Source organism: Macaca mulatta, chromosome 1, assembly GCF_049350105.2.
Source record: "Macaca mulatta isolate MMU2019108-1 chromosome 1, T2T-MMU8v2.0, whole genome shotgun sequence".
Lineage (NCBI taxonomy): Eukaryota > Metazoa > Chordata > Mammalia > Primates > Cercopithecidae > Macaca > Macaca mulatta.
Window position 1 is genome coordinate 64,611,989 of NC_133406.1, and position 20,818 is coordinate 64,632,806.

The 20,818-nt window shown below is 41.1% G+C and overlaps 1 protein-coding gene across 3 annotated transcripts; it reads left to right on the forward strand.

Annotated features, from left to right (window-relative positions):
* The first annotated feature begins 4,395 nt into the window (after nt 1-4,395).
* IL20 (interleukin 20) lies at nt 4,396-10,743 on the forward strand. Of its 3 annotated transcripts, XM_078004883.1 has the most exons (8): nt 4,396-5,143; nt 6,874-6,954; nt 7,075-7,214; nt 7,347-7,535; nt 7,836-7,901; nt 8,027-8,179; nt 8,916-8,990; nt 10,016-10,743. In XM_078004883.1, exons 4-8 carry the CDS (start codon nt 7,377-7,379, stop codon nt 10,091-10,093), a joined length of 531 nt encoding a protein of 176 aa, XP_077861009.1. In that variant the 5' UTR covers nt 4,396-5,143; nt 6,874-6,954; nt 7,075-7,214; nt 7,347-7,376; the 3' UTR covers nt 10,094-10,743. The 3 variants fall into 3 exon arrangements, with proteins under 3 accessions (XP_077861009.1, XP_077861013.1, XP_077861019.1); XM_078004887.1 differs by lacking the exon at nt 6,874-6,954; XM_078004893.1 differs by lacking the exons at nt 4,396-5,143; nt 6,874-6,954; nt 8,916-8,990 and having other exon boundaries at nt 7,151-7,214.
* Nucleotides 10,744-20,818: the final 10,075 nt, after the last annotated feature.

Consider the following 20,818-nt stretch of genomic DNA (forward strand, 5'->3'; position numbering starts at 1 on the left):
AGCAGAGATCACACCACTGTACTCTGGCCTGGGTGACAGAGTGAGACTCATTCTCAAAAAAATAAATTAATAAAATAAAAGGAAAGTAACTGGTACATCCTTACTCTCTCAGGTGAAGAAACTGTTAAATCAAGTCCTTCTCTGGATTTTTGTTCCCAACTCCAATTCCAGAGGAGGAAATAAATGCCCAGTGTCTCTTGCTCTGCAGGCAGGGGGCGGGAGGAATTAACCAACTTTGGGGATCCGGCTATGCCAGAGGAAGTCTCAGGAGAAAGTCTGGAAACAAGTTGAGCTGGTTAAACAGAGCATGATGAAAAAACGCAGGAAAGGGAAATGACGTCACTCATGCTGGCAGCTTTGAGGACAAGGAACCGAAAATGTACGCTTTTGATAGTCAGCTACCCCGCCCATCCCACCCTGCTGTCTCCCAGGAAGGTAGCTGGAATTGCAGGCGGGGCAAAGCTCCCAGCACTACCAGCCTGGGAGTGGCAAGGGCCTTCACCTGCCCACCTTGTGAACTGAGGTTTTTTTTCCTCCAGCAGAACTGAAGGCCCATGTACTTCCCTGCAAAGTGATGCAACTGGGCAGGAAGCTCAGATGTCAGCAACTGTGACATCCTAGACAGGGAAAACCCTGCACTGCAAACTCAGGTCTTGCTTTGGAAAAAAAGGAGCGGCTGGATTTTCTCCTTGCTGTCTAGAAAATTGTTTCCTGCCCAAAAATGGCTTGGTTAGGAAGCTAAGTTTGTTTCCTAGGAAGGGATTCTCCTTCTCTTCCTTCTGCCCGGCTTACCTTTACAATGCCACTGGCACTGATTATAGCCTGACTCCCGGCTTTGGAACCTCACTTTCTCAAGTTGGCTTGAAGTGCCCATGAAATGTACCCCTGGCTTCTCTAACACAGCTGCATCCCCCATCTGTTCCATTTGAGCACTAGCAAGGTGCCAAGCACTTGCTGCCCTTGAAGACCCCATGGTTCATGCACAGCTATTCCCACATCTCTCCCCCACTGTAAGAGTCTTTAGTGGCCCTATGGCCTTAAGGGGGAAAAGTCAAGAATTACAGAATTAAGAAAGCCAAGTAGAAAGGGGTTTAATAAATCATTTAATTTATTTTCCCATAATTTACAGATAAGGAAAGGAAGTGATTTTACCAAGATCACACAATGAGGTGAAGGTAAAGCTAGAGCTAGAACTTAAGTTTCTAGACTCCCAGGTCAAATTCATATTCCTTGGTATGGTATTCTTGGTCGTTAATATTACAGCCATATTTCCAACTTTATTCTCCATGGCTTCTCCCCATGAAACTGAGCTCCAGCCTAACAAATCTATTTGCCAGTCCTCAAGTACCTTGTGGGTCTTTCTGTCCTCTCATTTCTATTCTGAATGTCCTTTGTTCAACGTCACCCTCCTCTCTACCCCTCCCCAGCATCTCTGCTCATTTAAATTCTGCCCACCCCTCAAGGCTCATCTCAAGCTCTCTTATGTGATAGTGCCCTCCTCTGTGCCCCTTGGCACTTAACTTTCTATGCGCTCAGCAGTATTGATCTTGGTTCTGCAAGCATACCACTTATCCTCCAAGGCTGTAGGCAGGCAGTGGCCAGAGACCTGCCTGGGGCATCTCTGCAATCCTTACAGCATTCAGCACAGTGTCTTGCACATAGTAGGCATTTAATAAATATTTATTGAAAAGATGGCTTTTAAGATCTATCAGACACAAGGATGATAAAAATGATCTTTTGTGTTTATAGGTTTATATAAATATGCATATATATATATATATATATATATATATATATATATATATATATAAACTCCTGCCAACTGGATGAGCCAGACAGATGATGTAGGTGTTATCTCCATTTTATTAATGAAACTCTGAATTCCTGAAAGGTGTAAAAACTAGACTTGGGTCACCCAAGTTCACCCTGAAAATTGGTGAGAAAGTGAGTATTAGGACTGGGTCTTCTGGCTTTCGGTCCCATGTGATCTTCAGTGCTAATACCCTCTACCTTGTTTCCACTGAAGCCTCATTTCTTCTACCAGAATTATGAGATGGGAAAAGCTTCCTTCTCAGTCTCATTTTAAGAAAAGCTATTTACTATAGGAGTTTCTCATGCATTAAGAGTGTCATGTAGTGGAATGAACACTTGCTGAATACAACTTTGGGGTCTGCCTTTTACCAGCTGAATGACCTTGGGCAAGTTACTTCACCTCTTTGAACTATGGTTTCCCCATTTATACAATGAAGGAATTAGACTTGTTGTTCTTAAAACTCACTTCTTGCTCTAACAGTCCAGGAGGAACAGTCTATCATTAGATAAGGGAATTCTAGCCATTGAGGTAGAATTCCTTAATTGAAAAAATCTGTGGACCTTCCAGGACTTACTGGAGAAGATGTGTGTCAGGGGAGCCCCAGGGTCCCCTCATAAGTTAAAAATAGAGCTCATGCTTTAGAACAAAGCAGAAAGAAGGAAGAGTGAGAAATCAATATATTCATTCCATAGTCATCAAATGTTCACTGAGCACCTACCAGGAGCGTTTGGGTGCTGGGACCAAGAAGATGAACAAGGAGCTCTCTATTTGTGAGAGATAGAGACACGCAACTAAAAAATTGTAATTGACTGTGATAAATACAAAAGCAATATACAAGGTAAAGTTAACGTGAAACGGTGTGAAGAATCAGTTTCGCCTTGGGAAATGGGGGTGAAGAGAGAGATTAGGGTGAGGCAGGGGAAGTTTTGCAGAGGAGATGAGGTAAGTTGGTATCTGTACAGAATGTGATATGGAATGTGTGCAGTGAATTTTAAAAGAATGAAGTATTTTGAACTGGGTGTGGGATCACACCTGTAATCCCAACAATTTGGAAGGCTGAGGAGGGTGGATTGTTTGAGCCCAAGAGTTTGAGACCAGCCTGAGCAACATGGTGAAACCCCCATCACTACAAAATATAAAAAAAACTTAGCCAAGTATGGTGGCACACACCGTAGTCCCAGCTACTCTGGAGGATGAGACGGGGGACCACTTGAGCCCAGGAAATTGCAGTGAGCTGTGATTGTGCCACTGCGCTCCAGTCTGGGAGACAGAGAGGGACCCTGTCTTAAAAACAACTCAAGGCCGGGCGCGGTGGCTCAAGCCTGTAATCCCAGCACTTTGGGAGGCCGAGACGGGCGGATCACGAGGTCAAGAGATCGAGACCATCCTGGCTAACACGTGAAACCCCGTCTCTACTAAAAAACACAAAAACTAGCCGGGCGAGGTGGCAGGCGCCTGTAGTCCCAGCTACGCGGGAGGCTGAGGCAAGAGAATGGCGTAAACCCAGGAGGCGGAGCTTGCAGTGAGCTGAGATCCCGCCACTGCACTCCAGCCCAGGCGACAGAGCAAGACTCCGTCTCAAAAAAAAAAAACCTCAAAAAAAAAAAAAAAGTATTTTGAGATAGGAAAAGGGGAGACTTGATGATTAAAATAGAATTGGGAAGCCAAGACGGGCAGATCACAAGGTCAGGAGATCGAGACCATCCTGGTTAACATGGTGAAACCCCATCTCTACTACAAATACAAAAAAAATTAGCTGGGCGTGGTTGTGGGCGCCTGTAGTCCCAGCTACTCGGGAGGCTGAGGCAGGAGAATGGCATGAACCCGGGAGGTGGAGCTTGCAGTCAGCTGAGATTGCGCCACTGCACTCTGGCCTGGGTGACAGAGCGAGACTCTGTCTCAAAAAAAAAAAAAAAAAAAAAAATAGAATTGGGATTTTGTGTGAATACTAAGTTTAATTAATCATTACAGGTAATTTAAAACAATGCAATTGGGTTCTTCTCAGGTAATGAAAAGGAATTGACTGACATGACTGGCTTATACAAACCTAGATTTACTGAAAATCTTGATTTCAACTATTCTCATCAGACCACATCTCCCAATTTTACTTTAATCACACTTAAGAATGATCATGAGAAATGGTTGACTTGGCACCAATGATGGAAAAAATAGGCATGAGCTTAAGTAGCTTAAGAGATATTTAGATTAGCTATTTGTACATATTTTCAACATTTATCAAGCATTACAATAAAAAGCCATGGTCTTTATTTTCAGGAAACTTTAAGAAGATATCAAAAGATGCTGAAAAGAACATTCTGATCCAAAAGGTAGAAACACAAAGAGCCACTGAATGTCAGAACAGGAAAAGACATTGCATACTGTTTAGTCTGTTTCTCTCATTTTACAGATTTGTAAACTGAGATCCAGAAAGACACAATCATTTGTCAAAGTCATCCTTTAAACTGTGGAATCTTTGGACTCAAATATAAGACTTCAGAGTTTTAGATATTTAATTTTTAAAAAGTTGATAAAGAACATATGATGGTCTCTACCACTTTTATGATTTCCAAAGTGTTGTCTGTAATTCATCCCAGGTTCTTTGAATTTAATTTTGTCCGGGAGCATGGTCCTACATGATGGACTAGTCCCAACCTAAAAAAATTTTCCATTGTCACTTGGGAGAAAAGAACAAGTTCCATGAAACAGAGGACAACATTAGATGCTTTCACTGCCAAAGAAAAAATGTGCTATTGAAAGTCAGAGAAGGGAGGGATTGGTGTAGCCCAGAGTTGTTCAGGAAAAAAGATTTGGGTCTCCTCTTTAATGATGACTAGAGGGAAGGGTGGCCATGTTGGAGAGCAATGGTGGGGATAGCAAGGGCTGAGGAAAAACAGCAGGAATGAGCCCAAAGTGTCTGGAGTTGCGGAGAAACTTGGTTAAGGGGAACTGGGTTTACAGGAGAGGGCAAGAGAATCCCCCGAATTCTTTTTGGTTCAGTAACTCAGATCTTCTCTATCCTATCATTTTACCAAGCAGGAAGGTGGAGCCAGAAGGAGGCACATACTTTATCCACAGTACGACCAGTAATCCCCTCAGGCAGTGCTTCTTCCAGGAGGAAGGTGTTGGGGTAATCTGTCCTGCAATTAAGCTGCTGCAGCGCTTAAGGAAGAGCAATGCCACCAGAGAAATTCCAAGGGAGTTCCAGCCCTCACCTGCCTGAGCTCACTTCCTTCATGTGACATATATATATATAGATACAAACAATTGGAAGCCTTTCAACTTGAAACAGGCTTCTAGGAGACCAGAAGCAGCAGCCCTTCCTGAGCTCAGGTAAGAGACCTTACCCTCTACTGACACTGCTCACATTGTTCTGGGGATCACCTACTTCTCCCAATCATTTACCCAGGTTTGTTCAAGGTTACATCTAAAGGACCATTTTCCATGAGGACAAAATCTCTTTGAGGACAAATAATCATCATGTTTATCTTTGTACTTCAGTACCTAGCACAACATTCAAGACAGTGGGTGCTCATTAAATGCTCATCAAATTGTTAGTTCAAGACAACTAATATCGATCTCTACTTAAAATGAATTGATCACTTACTCTGTACTAAGTGTATAAATCATAGATTATTTTATTTAAATGTCAAAACAATTTCTGGGTTAAGTTTAATTATCACCATTTTGGGGTTAAGAAAATGAAACTCAGAGGTGAGCTGACTTGTCCAAGATCACACAGAGGTAGGGTGGCCAACTCATTCAGTTTACCTGTGGCTTTTCCAGTTTTAAAACTGAAATTTCTGTATCTCAGGAACCACTCCCCACCCCCCAACCTCAGTCCTGGGTAAACTGGAATGACCCACATCAATGGGAACTAGTAAAGCAAGGATTTATTTGGACCCAGCTCTCTTGTCTCCAAACACAGAGTTCTCTCTGATTCTTTTGGGTTTGGTTCGCTTTTTTCCTTTTCCTACATTTGACAGTATCTCGAGTGGTCACAAATGTAAAAAATGTCTAGCATATTGCCTGGCACATAGGAAAAATTCAGTAAGTGATAATGATTATCAGTGCTGTGCCAAGCTATGGAGCCAGTCATATATATATGGATGTGTACATACATATATATATATAATGTGTATGTATATGTATGTCTTTATACATTTTATGTATGTTATTTCTTTCAAAAATATTAAAGTAGTTGAAAAAATTGAAAAATTAAAAAGTAGGTTTATTACAACTCATGACTTTAAGTTTAAATATTTTATTTATGCCCCAAACAAAATTTATTATAATTTTACTGTCCTGGTTTTAAGGGAAAGAAACTCATCAATAATATTTTCATTATATACTTTTGAGAAACAAAGTTAACCATTAAGAATGAAACATGAAAACATGTGAATAGCGGTACATATTTTTCCTTTTGCTTCAATATTGCTCAGCATGGCACAGTCGAATTTTGTCTTTATTTAAAATTTTGATATTTTGTTCCTCATAAACTTTTAAATTCATTTTGATATTGCATTAAAATATTTTTACCTTGATTACTGAGGTTTTTTAGTGCTCCTTTAAATTTTGCACCCAAAATGAGTGCCTCAATTGTTTTACCCTAACCCCAGCCCATTATCATTTTATCTTAAAATTCAGCAAACACCCTAACCTGCTCTCTTACTGAGGAGCCTCACACAAGAATAAAGAGTTCCGTCATTGCCTTTCTTCTCTGACTTTTGGGACCATTTGCTTGGTCTAGGACCTGAGTTGCAGGGCCAGGAAAGGATGTACTCTCGAATCCACCCAGGAGTGCCTGACTACAGTCCTCCTGCAGAGGACGCTGTAGAGTCCCAGACACTTGAGGGTTAGGTGGAATCAGGCTGATTGCCCATCCACGTCTTGCCTTTCCCTGGCAGTAGGCTTGTTATGAAATCATTGACTTTCTATTTGCCTCTGGGGCTTAAGCGAATCTGTTATTCTCAAATAACCTATCTGATCTCAGACAAATGCCAAAGAGAGCTCAGTTTATTTGCCCTGTGGGTGGCCATAAAATCCAGACAATTTCCCCCCAGGTGTTTTCCATGGCGCAGCCACAGCTTCAGTGAGATTCCGTTTCTCCCCAGTTCCCCTGTAGGTCTGAGGGGACCAGAAGGGTGAGCTACGTTGGCATTCCGGAAGGGGAGGCTATATGCGTCAATCCCCTAAAACAAGTTTTGACATTTCCCCTGAAATGTCATCCTCTGTCTAGTCACTGCAAGTGCCTGCTGTTCCAGGCCTTACCTGCTGGGCACTAACGGCGGAGCCAGGATGGGGACAGAATAAAGGAGCCACGACCTGTGGCACCAACTTGCACTCAGACTCTGAACTCAGATCTGAAAGCTTCTCTTCACGGGAGGCTCGGCAGTTTTTCTTAGTAAGTTACGTGGATGGGCCACACTGCTTGAGGCCAGATAAGGCTGTTCTGTTCCCCTGTCCCCCTACCCTCCACCCCGTGGACACTTGGAGGAGGGGAAATCAGTAAGTCATGCTCTCTTTGAATTCCTAGCTCCTGTGGTCTCCAGAATTCAAGCATAAGATGAAAGCCTCTAGTCTTGCCTTCAGCCTTCTCTCTGCTGCGTTTTATCTCCTATGGACTCCTTCCACTGGACTGAAGACACTCAATTTGGGAAGCTGTGTGATCGCCACAAACCTTCAGGAAATACGAAATGGATTTTCTGAGATACGGGGCAGTGTGGTACGTAAGCGGGTATCTACCTCTCCTGGAAGCCTCTTCCTTCCTTGTCCGTTTCTCTTTCCTGGCAGTCCTGACAGTGTAATCATGAAAAGAGGCAGGCTGGGGACTCCTTATCCGGCGGGGGGTGGCGGGGGTGTGGGTGTATTCCCAAGAAATAACTGTAGTTCAAATATGTAAAATGTTTTGGGAAAGGACACCTCCCACTAGTTCTTGGCAAGCAGTGGATGAGAAGTCTTGATATTGAAGACCCTGGCAGCAGTCACTGACTCATCCTTGTTCACTTTGTCTTCTTCTGTTTAGCAAGCCAAAGATGGAAACATTGACATCAGAATCTTAAGGAGGACTGAGTCTTTGCAAGACACAAAGGTATGCGCTTGGCCCAGACCAACTCTGGGAGGAGGTGTGGAGTGGGAGCATCTCCATCACCCTGGTCTTGTCTCTGCTCTCCCCTTTCCCCTCACCAGCACACCTGTGTTTTTTTTTTTTTGCAGCCTGCGGATCAGTGCTGTCTTCTACGCCATTTGCTACGACTCTATCTGGACAGAGTATTTAAAAACTACCAGACCCCTGACCATTATACTCTCCGGAAGATCAGCAGCCTCGCCAATTCCTTTCTTACCATCAAGAAGGACCTCCGGCTCTGTGTGAGTGTGGATCTTGGGTAACAGGATGCCTCTCAGCACACAGCTTCAATGGCTTAGCAACTAAACTCTCTTTCCTGCCTCCATTTAATGGAGGGAGAAACTGAGTCCAAAAATTTTAATAATCTGTGTTGAGGTTACAACACAGGTTATAATATAGGTTATAATAACTCAGTTTTATTGACTTTTGGGTATATGCTCTGGACAAAAAGTACTCTTTGCAAAGTCTAAAGAACTATAAGGTGCTACTTGATATTAATGATAACTCTATTATCTTTGAAATTATACTTTTCCTGTAGGTGAGGTATTCTACAGTATATTAGTGCATCCTCTGTCTGGGCAGTCAATTAACAGACCATTGAACTTGACCTAGGAATTCAAATTTCTTTTTTTCCTTCATGGGGACTCAAAGAGCTCTGGGATAGAGCTCCTAGAGTACAGCTGGGGGTTGTGGGGAGGCCAGATGGGGTACGGGAACGGCAAATGCCTTCAGCACTGCCTGCCTGTTTCTAAAAAAGAAGCAATGAGTTCCATGTTTGAGCCTAAAAGGTAGCTTCCTCTCCTAGCTGATGATGAACTTAATGATTCCAAATGTGAGGTCTGAAAGAGCTTCTCTATAGGAATAAGCATCCTCAGGGTTGTGGGTGAAAGAGTATAATTTCTACCTGCTTCATGTCAATGGCAAGGGCAAAAAATCAGAATCTGTAATATAATCTATTACTCTTTGGGTCCCTCCCAGCATGCCCACATGACATGCCATTGTGGGGAGGAAGCAATGAAGAAATACGGCCAGATTCTGAGTCACTTTGAAGAGGTATGTGCAATTTTGGCATTGATTGGGATGGGTGTGTTTTAAGAACTGAGATCATAGGTGGGTGGGATGGATATTGCAGACACCTCTTAGACATCCTGTAGCCTTCAGGTTCATAGCCCTCTGAAATCATGATGCCCAGCCCTTGCTTTAACCCAGGGGACACCCATCCAGGCTCTAGAAGAGTACCCTCTCTGGGTGATGCTCTGGAAATGGAAAGGGAATGGCCATGATTCCAGAAGTCACTACAGTGACATTTGGATCTTTTAGCTGCACAAACCAGAGGCAATAGTTTTTCGATGTTCACACACTTGTACGTACCTTTGAAACCTCACAATTTCACACACACCCATGCCATTCAATTTCTCACCTTCACACCTTCTCATGTCTGCCAGGAAGGCCTGGAATTCACTCCTCACTGACTAAATCCTACTCATCCTTAAAGACTCAGCCTGGGCATCACTTTCAGGAAGGTGTTGGCTCCTTCTCTCAGAGTTAGAGGCCTCCCACATCATCCTGTGGGAATTTCATCCCTTTATTCACCACACTACATTTTAGTTGCCTGTTTTTGCCAATCTCACTCAACTGTGGATAGGGATTGTGCCATTCACCTTTTCATCTCTAACCATCAGCCAGGTGATTGGCATAATCAATATCAGTTCAACTGATGTATGCACAGTAGGCAACCCCTACACACACACACACAAACACACAGGTGCACACACACACATTTCTTAAAGAAAATAGCTTGATTACTTTGCTCTCTGTGATACAAGAGTCTTAGGTAGCAGTTTTGCTTCTCTACCCCTTTGCACCTCAGTTTCTGTACATAAGACCAGGGTGATGAGCTCAATGATTTCCCTTCCTTGTGTGAGATCTTGAGATTCTATAACTTCTTCAAGGGCTTCATCTTGAAAAGAATGCTCTGCTCACAATTGTCAGCAGACCTATACATAAAAGAGAGAATTAACCGTGGAGCAAATGTTGTCTCATGAGTTGCTAACAACATGGGTGTGTATCTCTTTCAGCTGGAGCCTCAGGCAGCAGTTGTGAAGGCTTTGGGGGAACTAGACATTCTTCTGCAATGGATGGAGGAGACAGAATAGGAGGAAAGTGATGCTGCTGCTAAGAGTATTCGAGGTCAAGAGCTCCAGTCCTCAATACCTGCAGAGGCATGACCCCAAACCACCATCTCTTTACTGTATTAGTCTAGTACTGGTCACAGTGTATCTTATTTGTGTATTGTCTCCTTTTGTGATTATCTTTATGCATCCCCCATCTTAATTGAGACCGTACTTGTATAAGATTTTTGTAATATCTTTCTACTATTGGATATATTTATTAGTTAATATATTTATTTATTTTTTGCTATTTAATGTATTTATTTTTGTACTTGGGCATGAGACTTTAAAAAAATTCACAGATTATATTTATAACCTGACTAGAGCAGGTGATGTATTTTTATACAGTAAAACAAAAACTTGTAAATTCTAGAAGAGTGGCTAGGAGGGTTATTCATTTGTATTTAGTTAAGGACATATTTACTTATTGCTGATGCTGTGTGAGATATTTGAAATTGAACCAATGACTTCTCAGGATGGGTCGTGGAATAAGTTTTGATGTGGAATTGCACATCTACCTTACATTTACTGACCATCCCCAGTAGACTCCCCAGTCCCATAATTGTGTATCTTCCAGCCAGGAATCCTGCATGGCCAGCATGTATTTCTACTAATAAAGTTTTCTTTGCATAACATCTGTTTGGAGTTTGCAAATGTTTCAAGAGCAGAGACCATGTTGAGGGTAAGTTTGAATCTCATTTCACCCCAGGTCCTCTTGCTCCTTTGAGGAAGAAGATGTAGGAACCTTCCCTCTCCTGCAGATTTCGTCCTCAGCTCTGTCTCCTAATTCACACTGCTCTGACCCCATGACTGCCCTCCTCTCAAAACGACTGTGACAGAGTGAGGGGCTTCAGCCATCTCTGCTTTCACCTCATTAGCTTGGAGCACTGACCTCTCTATACCTCTGTTTTCTTTCTCACCCCATACTCTTGCAACACAAATTACAACGGGCATGAGGCTCTATTATAAAGGTTAAAAACACACAGGTACAAAGTGTAGGTCTAGAGTCTTGCCCAGGGTGTATGAGTCCCCTTTTGGGGCCGTCCCATTTTGGATTCTGTCGAGCCTCAGAGTTTAGGTTGTTACCAGATCAAGTCCTTATCTTTGTGTCCAACTATTATGTCAGTGTTTTCTTTCCAGGCCCACTTCCGGTTAAGTGTCCCTGGACATCGAGAAGCCAGAGTTCTGGCCTGGCCTGGTTCCTTCCTTCTTCCCCCACCTCACTCTGAAGTGCACCCCCAGTTTAGGTGCTTAGTTTTCTCAGTCTCAGAAACAACAGTCTCAGGCTGATTCCCTGGGTCCTAAAGATAACTCTCCTTACTGCTTTAATTTTTACTCCCTGTTCTTAGTCCGGGCCCTGATATAGATTCAATGACTTTAACTTTTAATAACTCTCATTATACAAGTAACAACTGCCCAACAGAAAAAAATTTTGGAAGAAAACAGAAATATAAAGAAGAAAATTAAAATCGCCATAATCTCACCACCCGCAGACAACCACCTTTTAACATTTACACTTATTTTTTCCAGATCTTTTGTGATGGGTTCAAATCATGACTCAGCTCTCATTACCTGAGCAATTTGTGGGGGCAAAACTGAACTTTATTTGGACTTAGTTTCTTCCTTTGGGAAACAGAATGGTAATATCTACTTTACAGGGTGACGGAAGAGGTGGTCTTTTATGTTCCGTTGATTTACTCCCTTGCTTTTGTTAAGTTCTTACTCCCCACTATTGTTGCCCGTTTTTGATCAGGTTTTTACGCTTTTCACTCGTTATCTATCAGATTTTTCAGTTGCATGTTTCCTGATTCTCTCTGACCAATCTGATAAACAACTCGGCTTCAACTCTGAAGAAACAGAGTTGAGAGGTCAACTGCATGGAACTCAGTGCTAAAATTAGAACACATGTAGCATCACCTCCAAGGGATGCTACATGGCAAGGAGGAAGCTGCTTTCATCTGCTAAGGATGTGGTGTCTCCCAGATGGCCATGTCTGAGTTTGACCACAGAGCTAAAGACACAGCTACTCTATTTGCTTCCTAGAAAACCTGTTTTTGTTTGTTTGTTTGTTTTTGAGACAGTTCTTGCTCTGTTGCTCATGCTGGTCTTGAACTCCTAAGCTCAACAAATCTTCCCACCTCAGCCTCTCGAGTAGCTGGGATTAGAAGTGCATACCACCACACCCAGCCAATTTTGTATTTTTTGTGGAGACAGCCCATTGCTCTGGCTGGTCTCGAATTCCTGAGCTCAAGCGATCCACCTGCCTCGGCCTCCTCAAAATGCTGAGATTACAGGACTGAAGACACCATGCCCAGCCTCAGGAAGCATTTTTGACTCTCTGAAAGTCTGGAGGATAGGAAGCCTTGGTCTTTGGGGACTCCATGTCAGTATGTTGCCACTGACTTGTTACCTCTTTGCCTGTCTATTCCTTTTCCCTGCAGAACCCATCTTCTCCTCTGAGTCATTTGTCTCTTCTCTTTGACTTACTGTAGCACTACATAAGGGAACTCAACAATGTTGAATAATGAGGAATTCAACAATGGAGACATCAAACTAGACTGGAGGTTAAGGGAAAACTGCACGAAGATGGGACCATTGAGGACAAACGCTGAAGAATGGTTTATGGTAGTCACTTCTGATTACAATAACCAAAACGATTATTGTCAAGTATTAAGCACTTAGCATGTGCCAGGCATTGTAATGGAAACTTCACATATAGTACATTATTTAATCCTTAAAACAACCCTAGTCTTATTAAAACAACTAATCTTATTACCAGTTTGCAAATGACAGCGTGCTCACAAGTGGTAAGTAATTTGTGCAAGGTTTTACAGCTAATAGAAGTCAGAACCAAGATATGAATGTGGGTGGTCTGATACTACAGCCCTACATACTTTTGGACTTTCTTGTCCTTTTTCCCAGCAATGGCATCTTGTATTCAGAAGCACAGCAGAAAGGAATAATGAGCTTTTGTTTCTTAGAGACATGAGTAAACATTCTGACTCTGACTCTCACTATCTGCAAGGTGGGGATATTACTTGCCAGACTGAATGGATATGAGGACTAAATGAGATTGCAATAGCTAATTTGTACCAGTACTTATAATGTAAGTATTCTAAGTGTGTTACAAATATCCACCCATCTAATTTGCACAAGAGCATGATGAGATATTTCCATTATTATTCCCATTTTACAGATGAGGAAATTGAAGATGAGAGGTAAAATATCATGTTCAAGTTCACTAACTACCAATGGTGGAGATAAAATATGAATGCAGGTGGGAAGAATGGAGAGCTATGCTTTTAACCCCCTGACTCTGCTGGATGGGTAGAATGCCCAGTACATAGAAAGTCCCTGACCAGTAGCAGCTCTGGCCATTATCAGAGGCAAATGACGAGGCTTCCTACCAAGCTACAGCACTAACAATTAACTTCCTGGTGCAACTTACCTCTGTGACATCTGTGCTGAATTTTGTTTCTCTATGGGTTCAAATCTTGTTTCTTCAACAAGCAGAGCATAAATTCCTTTGGAGATGACAAGATAAACATGTTAAATCTCAGGTTGACCTGTCAGCTCTGGTTAATATTAGCGGTTAGACCTTAGATAGGCCACTCCCCTTCTCTGGAAGGAGTACATATTCTGCTGAGAGACTGAATATACAAACAGATAGTGGCCAGGCCATATCTAAAAATAGAACTCTGACGCACAATCTGCAACAATCAGCCGAGGAAACCAATCCATTATCTACAGTAACCAGTCTAGGAAGCCAGCCTGCTCTCACTATGTCAGACTCGCAGGAAGTAAGATCACTGTCACCAGCAATGAGCCCTGGAAGCAATAACACCTTTAACAATTGCCCCCAAATGGGCAGGACTTGATTAATAATTGACAGCTTCCCTGATTTTTGTCCCTGCTTTCAACTTAGGATCGGCCAGAGAGAGTAAAATATATAAACCCCAATCACATAGGATGTTCACTTCTAGTCAGCATGCCTACAACTTCTCCATGCAAACAGCCTCCAGTCAGGGGATACCTGAAGCTTTTCTTCATCCAGCTTTAAAACTTTCCTACTCCTCTGTCTGCCTTGACATCTCTGCCAAAATGCAGGTGATGATAGCTGACTCCCTCGCTAGAGGAAGCTCTGAATAAACAGACTTTGCTTGTTCTCATTTGGGTGATTTTCAATTATTTCCACACTGCATTTGTAAAATGACAGGGTTGGGACAGATGATTCTGGGTTCTAGAAACTAGATGTGTTACCACTGTCTCAGGGAACCAGATGTAGCTGCTGCCACCACTGCCTTCCATTGGCGAAAAGGAACCTGCATCGTTTCTGTATCACAGCTTTGGATTCAGAGTTCGATGAATGCATCTGATTGCACAGGCTGAGGTGAGGTCATGTACTCTGGACGACAAGAAGGCTGGACAAGCTTCCTCTGATGAGAGACAGGCTCTTTCTCAAAAGGAGAGACATCCCAAACTTAGGAATGAGGTCCATGCCCAGATGACCAAAAAGACTTAAAAAAGTCTACTGTATCCCTCATTTCCACCATGGCTTGGGGTTGCTCAGATTCCCTATTTGCAAAGATTCAGGTCTTTTCTAACATACTCCACTGTAACTTTGTCTGCCTGTCCCTCTTCATATGGACGGAGAACAAATGAACCATTTCCTCGCTGGACTCTTAAGTTCCTGGTGATAGAACTATGTTGTCTTTTTAGCTTTTTAGCCTGCCACACCCTACCCCATCTCAGCACAGTATAATACTACATTATTAATAAAGACTGAATCTGAAAGCAAGATAATGGAAAGTGTTTTTAAAAAATATATCAAATGTAATTGCTTTTTATTTGTAAATGGCTGTTAGCTAATTTTTTCATGAGTTAAAGGCCTTTGGCTTTTGTTAGAAAACAGATAATCAACCCTGCTCTGCAAACTGGGCCTTGTTCACGAGAGGCAGTACAATAAATGGTAAAAGAATGACTGAATATAGCCACTCCCTTATTTCACTGGGAGATTGGGAACAAAAAAAGTGACTTTGCCAGTTCAATTCAACTCTCAGGAGCACAGTGAGTCAATCACTTAACGGGAAGAGAGTAGGACTCAGAGGCCTGGAGGCAGGAAGCCATGAATTGTAAGAGCGCTCACACCTTTCTGTGTACACTCTTAGTCTTATAGAATGTTAGAAGTGGGAGAGAACGGTCATAGAGAATATGCAGATCTACATGGAGAATACGCAGATCATTTTCGAGGGTCCAGAGAGGAAAAGTGATTTGCCAAAGGTTATACAGTGAGTTATGGCCGAGTTAGCAATAAAATTCCATTCCTGGCTGGGCATGGTGGCGCATGCCTGTAATCCCAGCACTTTGGGAGGATGAAGGGGGTGGATTGCTTGAGCCAGGAGTTTGAGACCAGTCTGGGCAACATAGTGAGACTTTGCCTCTATAAAAGAAAAAAATATATAAATAAATAAAATAAAATTAGGCGAGAGGATCTCTTGAGCCTGGGAGATTAAGGCTGTACTTAACCTTGATCCTGCACTATACTCCTGACTGGGTGACAGAGTAAGCCTCAGGAAAAAAAAAAAATTCAAGTCCCTGTACTTCCACGTCCAGTAAACCTCAGTTCAATTCAATAAGAACTAAATGTTATCCAGATTACAAATGAAGAACGTATTTATTCATAGATGACATAATTATCTAGGTAGAAATATCCAGTAGAATTTACAAAAAGCAGCAAACTATGTGCAATGGCTCCTGCTTGTAATCCCAGGACTTTGAGAGGTCAAGGCAGGAGGATCACTTGAGCTCAGGAGTTCAAGGCCAGCCTGGGCAGCAGGGTAAGGCCCCGTCTCTACAAAAAATTAGCTAGGTGTGGTGTCAAGCATCTGTGGTCCCAGTTACACAGGAGGCTGAGGTGGGAGGATTGCTTGGGCCCAGGAGGCCGAGGATGCAGTGTGCCGTGTTCCCACCACTGCACTCCAGCTTTGGTGACAAAGGGAGACCCAGTCTCAACAACAACAACAAAAGCAACTAGAACAAATAAGAAAGTTTAGTGAAATTGCAGAATACAAGATCAATATACCAAAACAAATTGTATTTCCATACACCAACAATACACTATTGGAACTTGAAATTTTTAAAGATTACTAATTATAATAGCATAAAAAAATGAAAATACTTGGGGATAAATTAGGGACAGAAGATTTAAAAGATCTCTACTGGAAACTGCAAACCATTGCTGGGAGAAATTAAAGATGATCTAAATAATAAATATATACCATATTAATGGGTTAAAAGATTCAACATTATTAAGATGTTCTCCCCAACTTGATATATAAACTTAAGGCATTCACAATAAAAATTCCAGAAGCTTTGTTTTAGGTAAAATTTATAAACCAATTTTAAAATGAATATAAAATGAAACAGATTAAAAATGGCCAGAACAATTTTTAAAAAGAAAAAAGTTGGAGGATTAATATTACCTGATTTCAGATTTATATAAAGCTATGGCAATTCAGACAGTATAGTATTGATGTAAAGATAGAAGATAGACAAATAGATCAATGAAACAGAATAGAATGTCTTGAAAAGACCCATGTATATATGGACAATCGATTTTCAACAGAGTACAATGGCAATTTGGTTAAGATAAAATAGTCTTTTAAAGAGATGGTGCTATAGTAGTTGGGTAGCCAAACAGCAACAAAACAAAACAAAACAAAAACCAACAAACAAAAACAAAAAAAAACCCCAAAAACCAAAATCAAAACCAAACAACAACAACAACAAAAACCCTTGGGTTTATATCTCACTTCATAATTAAAACTTAACTAAAAGTGGACCCTAGATCTAAATGTACAACTATACAACTTCTCAAAGAAAACCCTTGTGACTTTGGATTAGTCAAAATTATTTAGATATGACAGCAAAAGCGTAATCTATAAAAGAACAAATTGATAAGTTGTACTTCATCAAAGTTAAAAATTTCTGTTATTCAAAAGACATCTAAGAAAATGAAAAGATAATCCATAGTCAGGGAGAAAACATTTATAAATCCTGTATACGATAAACAACTTGTGTCCAGAAAACGTAAAGAACACTCAGAACTCAATCACAAGAAAACAATGCAATTTTCTAAATGAGTAAAAAGTTGGGACATCAATAAAGATAAACAAATGCCTGCTTCCACCTCCCCCCTCCCCCAAAAAACACATGAAAGGATGCTCAACATCATTTGTCAGTATGTAAGTGCAAATTAAAGCCACAATAAGATAGCACACCTATTAGAATGGCTACAATTATAAAGAATGACCACACTAAGTGCTGGAGAGGTTGTGGAAGAACTAAATGTTGGGGTCCGCGGGTTTCCTAAACAAAGGAATGAACACACAAGACAACACAAGACAAGACAAACATGGTGGCCACCTCGAATAGCGCGCTCTGCTTTATTTTATACAGTCGTTTGTGGAATGTTGCCAAGTCACAAGACACATTGTTGTTTTTTCTGACCTTTCCCTGACTTTCTGGATTTTCAAGATGTTTGCACATAAACAAGCCCCCAATGCCCTGCTTCGTTTGCAAGAGCGGGACTTATCTGGAACACCTCGTTTGCGAGCACATAGTCCTCTACAACTAAAATTGTCTTATAGTGCTGATGATAAGAATGTAAAATAACACAACCACTTTGGAAAACAGTTTGGTGGTTTCTTAAATAACTGTATGACCCAACCATTCCACTTCTACATATTCATCCAAGAGAAAAGGCAGAATATGTCCATACAAACACTTATACATGAATGTTCATGTCAGCTTTATTTTTAAAAGTCAGCAATTTGAAACAATCTTAATGTCATTAACAAGTGAATTAACTAATTGCCTTAGATATGTGCATTATCTTGATGGTGGTGAAGGTTTTATAGGTGTATACATATGTTGAAACTTATCAAACTGTATACTTTAAATATGTGCAGTTTATTGCATGCTAATTATTGCCCAGTAAAGCTGTGAAAAATTCAATTCAAGATAATTTCTTTTCTAGGTATTGCAGATGTTACAAATGCATAAAGACAGTATGTGGTAGGGCAGTCACTGTCCAGCAATACAAGGCCCAATGTGATTAAGGCAAGACGTTCATGCAGGGAGGTCAGGGAAGGCTTTCTGAAAAATGGCTCCTTAGATTGGACTTTTAAGGTCCAATTTGATGTCAGTGAGTGGCATGGGAAAACAGAGACTTTGAAGTCCTGCTAGCCCAGGGAAGTGGCTCAATCCTGAACTAATATCAATATTCCCTATCACATTTATAGCATATAGTAGTTCAAAATACTTTTATTTAAATCATTTAATTTGCTTCTTTATGTACCACCTCCTATGAAAGTGATTGAGAGAGACTTATATGAACACATGCAATACAAAAAGAGTTAAGGCAAATAGATGAAACACTTGGAATACAGACAATATAATGAAATTATGCTAAGATCATTCCACAAAGGATATATGATAAGGTTCTGAATCATAAGTTGGTAGAAGGATTAAAATTTGGCTCTGAACTTTCTAAAGGATGGAACAAAGAGAGAAGCATGATCATTACAACAAGTACCAAGTATTCTTTCCAACAACTTGGAAAAGGAAAAGAAAAAATGAACAACTTACCAAGCACTTTGTCTAGGTTCTCTCATTCAAACCTCCCATACTCTGAACAGTGGGCCTATCTTTACAACCGATGGCAGAGACCAGTGATTTCTGGAGCTGTTATGGAGATGGTTAATATATGGAAGTAGCTGCATCTTTGTCTTACATAAAGGAGGGAACCGCTGCTGGTCTTTAAATGAATCTTTTCACTGAGAAGGATGCAGAAATAATCTGAAAAATTCTTTTCAGAGACAGAAAACCAGCTTTGGGGCCGGGGCAGTGGCTTGCACCTGTAATTCCAGCACTTTGGGAGGCCAAGGTGGGCAGATCACTGGAGATCAGGGGTTTGAGACCCGCATGATCAACATGGCAAAATCCCATCTCTACTAAAAATACAAAACTTAGCCAGGTGTGCTGGTGGACAACTGAAATTCCAGCTACTTGGGATGATGAGGCAGGAGAGTCTCTGAGTCTCTTGAACTGGGAGGTGGAGTTTGCCGTGAGCAAACATTGTGCCACTGCACTCCAGCCTGGGCAACAAAGCAAGACTCTATCTCAAAAGAAAAAGAAAAAGAAAAGAAAAGAAAACCAGCTTTGGATCATCTCAATCTATGATTAGATCAAGGTGATATGGAATTACTAATCCCCTAGCTTTCTTCTAGAAGCAAATGTAAATCCACCTCAGAGGAAGATACTATTACAATATGAAAAAAATCTGAAAGTATTAGAGAGGTAACAAGACAGGCATAACTATAGGGCCAAGGTTTGGGACATGAAAACCCACAGAAGTGAGCCCAGTGTTGGGGGATGCTTTTCCCCTAGGGATGTAATCTAAATTCACAAAAATTAATGTAAGTTTGGAAGACTGAGAGGCTGTGAATAAAGGTATTTTTCTCACAGCCTGCTAAAGAAGGCTCTGGTAACCTCCTTTCCAGGTTTTGAGTTGGGATCTCAAAGTGCTACAACCTAGGAGTGAAACTGCCTTTGCAAAAATTATGATAGCGAGAGAAATCTGATAGAAAAATTATGACAGTGAAATAAATCTGACATAACTAATTCCATCTTTCTTGTAATCTTCAAGCTGCCCTTGTCCATTTCTGGGCATAAGCCAAGCTAACTATGGGAGGAATTTAGTTTACAGTTTAACTTTAAAACAAAGGTGATAATACCCTCTTCCTGAAACTAACTCACTCCTTGCTCAGGGACTGAAATTACCTGTGCAAAACTAAAATTAGCAATAAGGTTAGAATTATAGTTCAGGAGTCATGTAGCCAGAGGTCACAAAATTTGTAACCTCCCCGATTGCTCCTATAGATAACATTATGGTTGTCAAACCTAAGATTGGTATTTGAGGTATTATCCAGACCCTGCATTTTGATGGACCAGCTGATGGTCCACCTGAACCAGTAACCCATACCAAGAAACTTGCCCATTTGGCCTTGTGACTCCCACCCAGAAACTGACTCAGCATAAGAAGATGGCTTTGATCCCCTATGATTTCATCCCTGACCCAACCAATCAGCATTCTCCATTCCCTAGACCCCTGCCTGCCAAATATCCTTGAAAAGCCCTAGCCTCTGAGTTTTTGAGGAGGCTGATTTGAGCAATAATTCCTCCCATCCATTTGCTTGGCTATCTAGCCCTATGATTGTTAAACTCTTTCTCTGCTGCAATATCACTGTCTTGGTGAATTGGCTTTATCTGTGCAGTAGACAAGAAAAACCCACCTGGTGGTAACAGGAGAAATGGTAATTCATAAATAGGCTAGTTATACCAGGAACAGAAAACCAGCTTTAAATCATCTCAGTCTATGATTAGATCAAGGTAATATGGGATTACTAAACCCCTAGCTTCCTTCCAGAAGCAAATGTAAATCCATCTCAGAGGAAGATAATGTTAATCCAAGTTTAACATTATTTTCATAATTTTTAATATGCAATATCTGGAATTCAAAGACAACATATGAGGAGACAAAATAATGTGATACAAAATAATGGAAAAAATAATGTTATTTTTCAAAGAAAAACACAATAGAAATAGGTATACAGGGAGTGTGGATAATAGAGTTATCAAATATAGGCT

What these genes read in the sequence shown, in the direction of transcription:
- IL20 (XM_078004883.1), top strand. Translation starts at nt 7,377, where the DNA reads ATGAAAGCCTCTAGTCTTGCCTTCAGCCTTCTCTCTGCTGCGTTTTAT. An exon ending in AGAAGGACCTCCGGCTCTGT is followed by an intron (nt 8,180 to 8,915) that starts GTGAGTGTGGAT and finishes GGTCCCTCCCAG; the next exon opens with CATGCCCACATGACATGCCA. An exon ending in TTCTGAGTCACTTTGAAGAG is followed by an intron (nt 8,991 to 10,015) that starts GTATGTGCAATT and finishes TATCTCTTTCAG; the next exon opens with CTGGAGCCTCAGGCAGCAGT.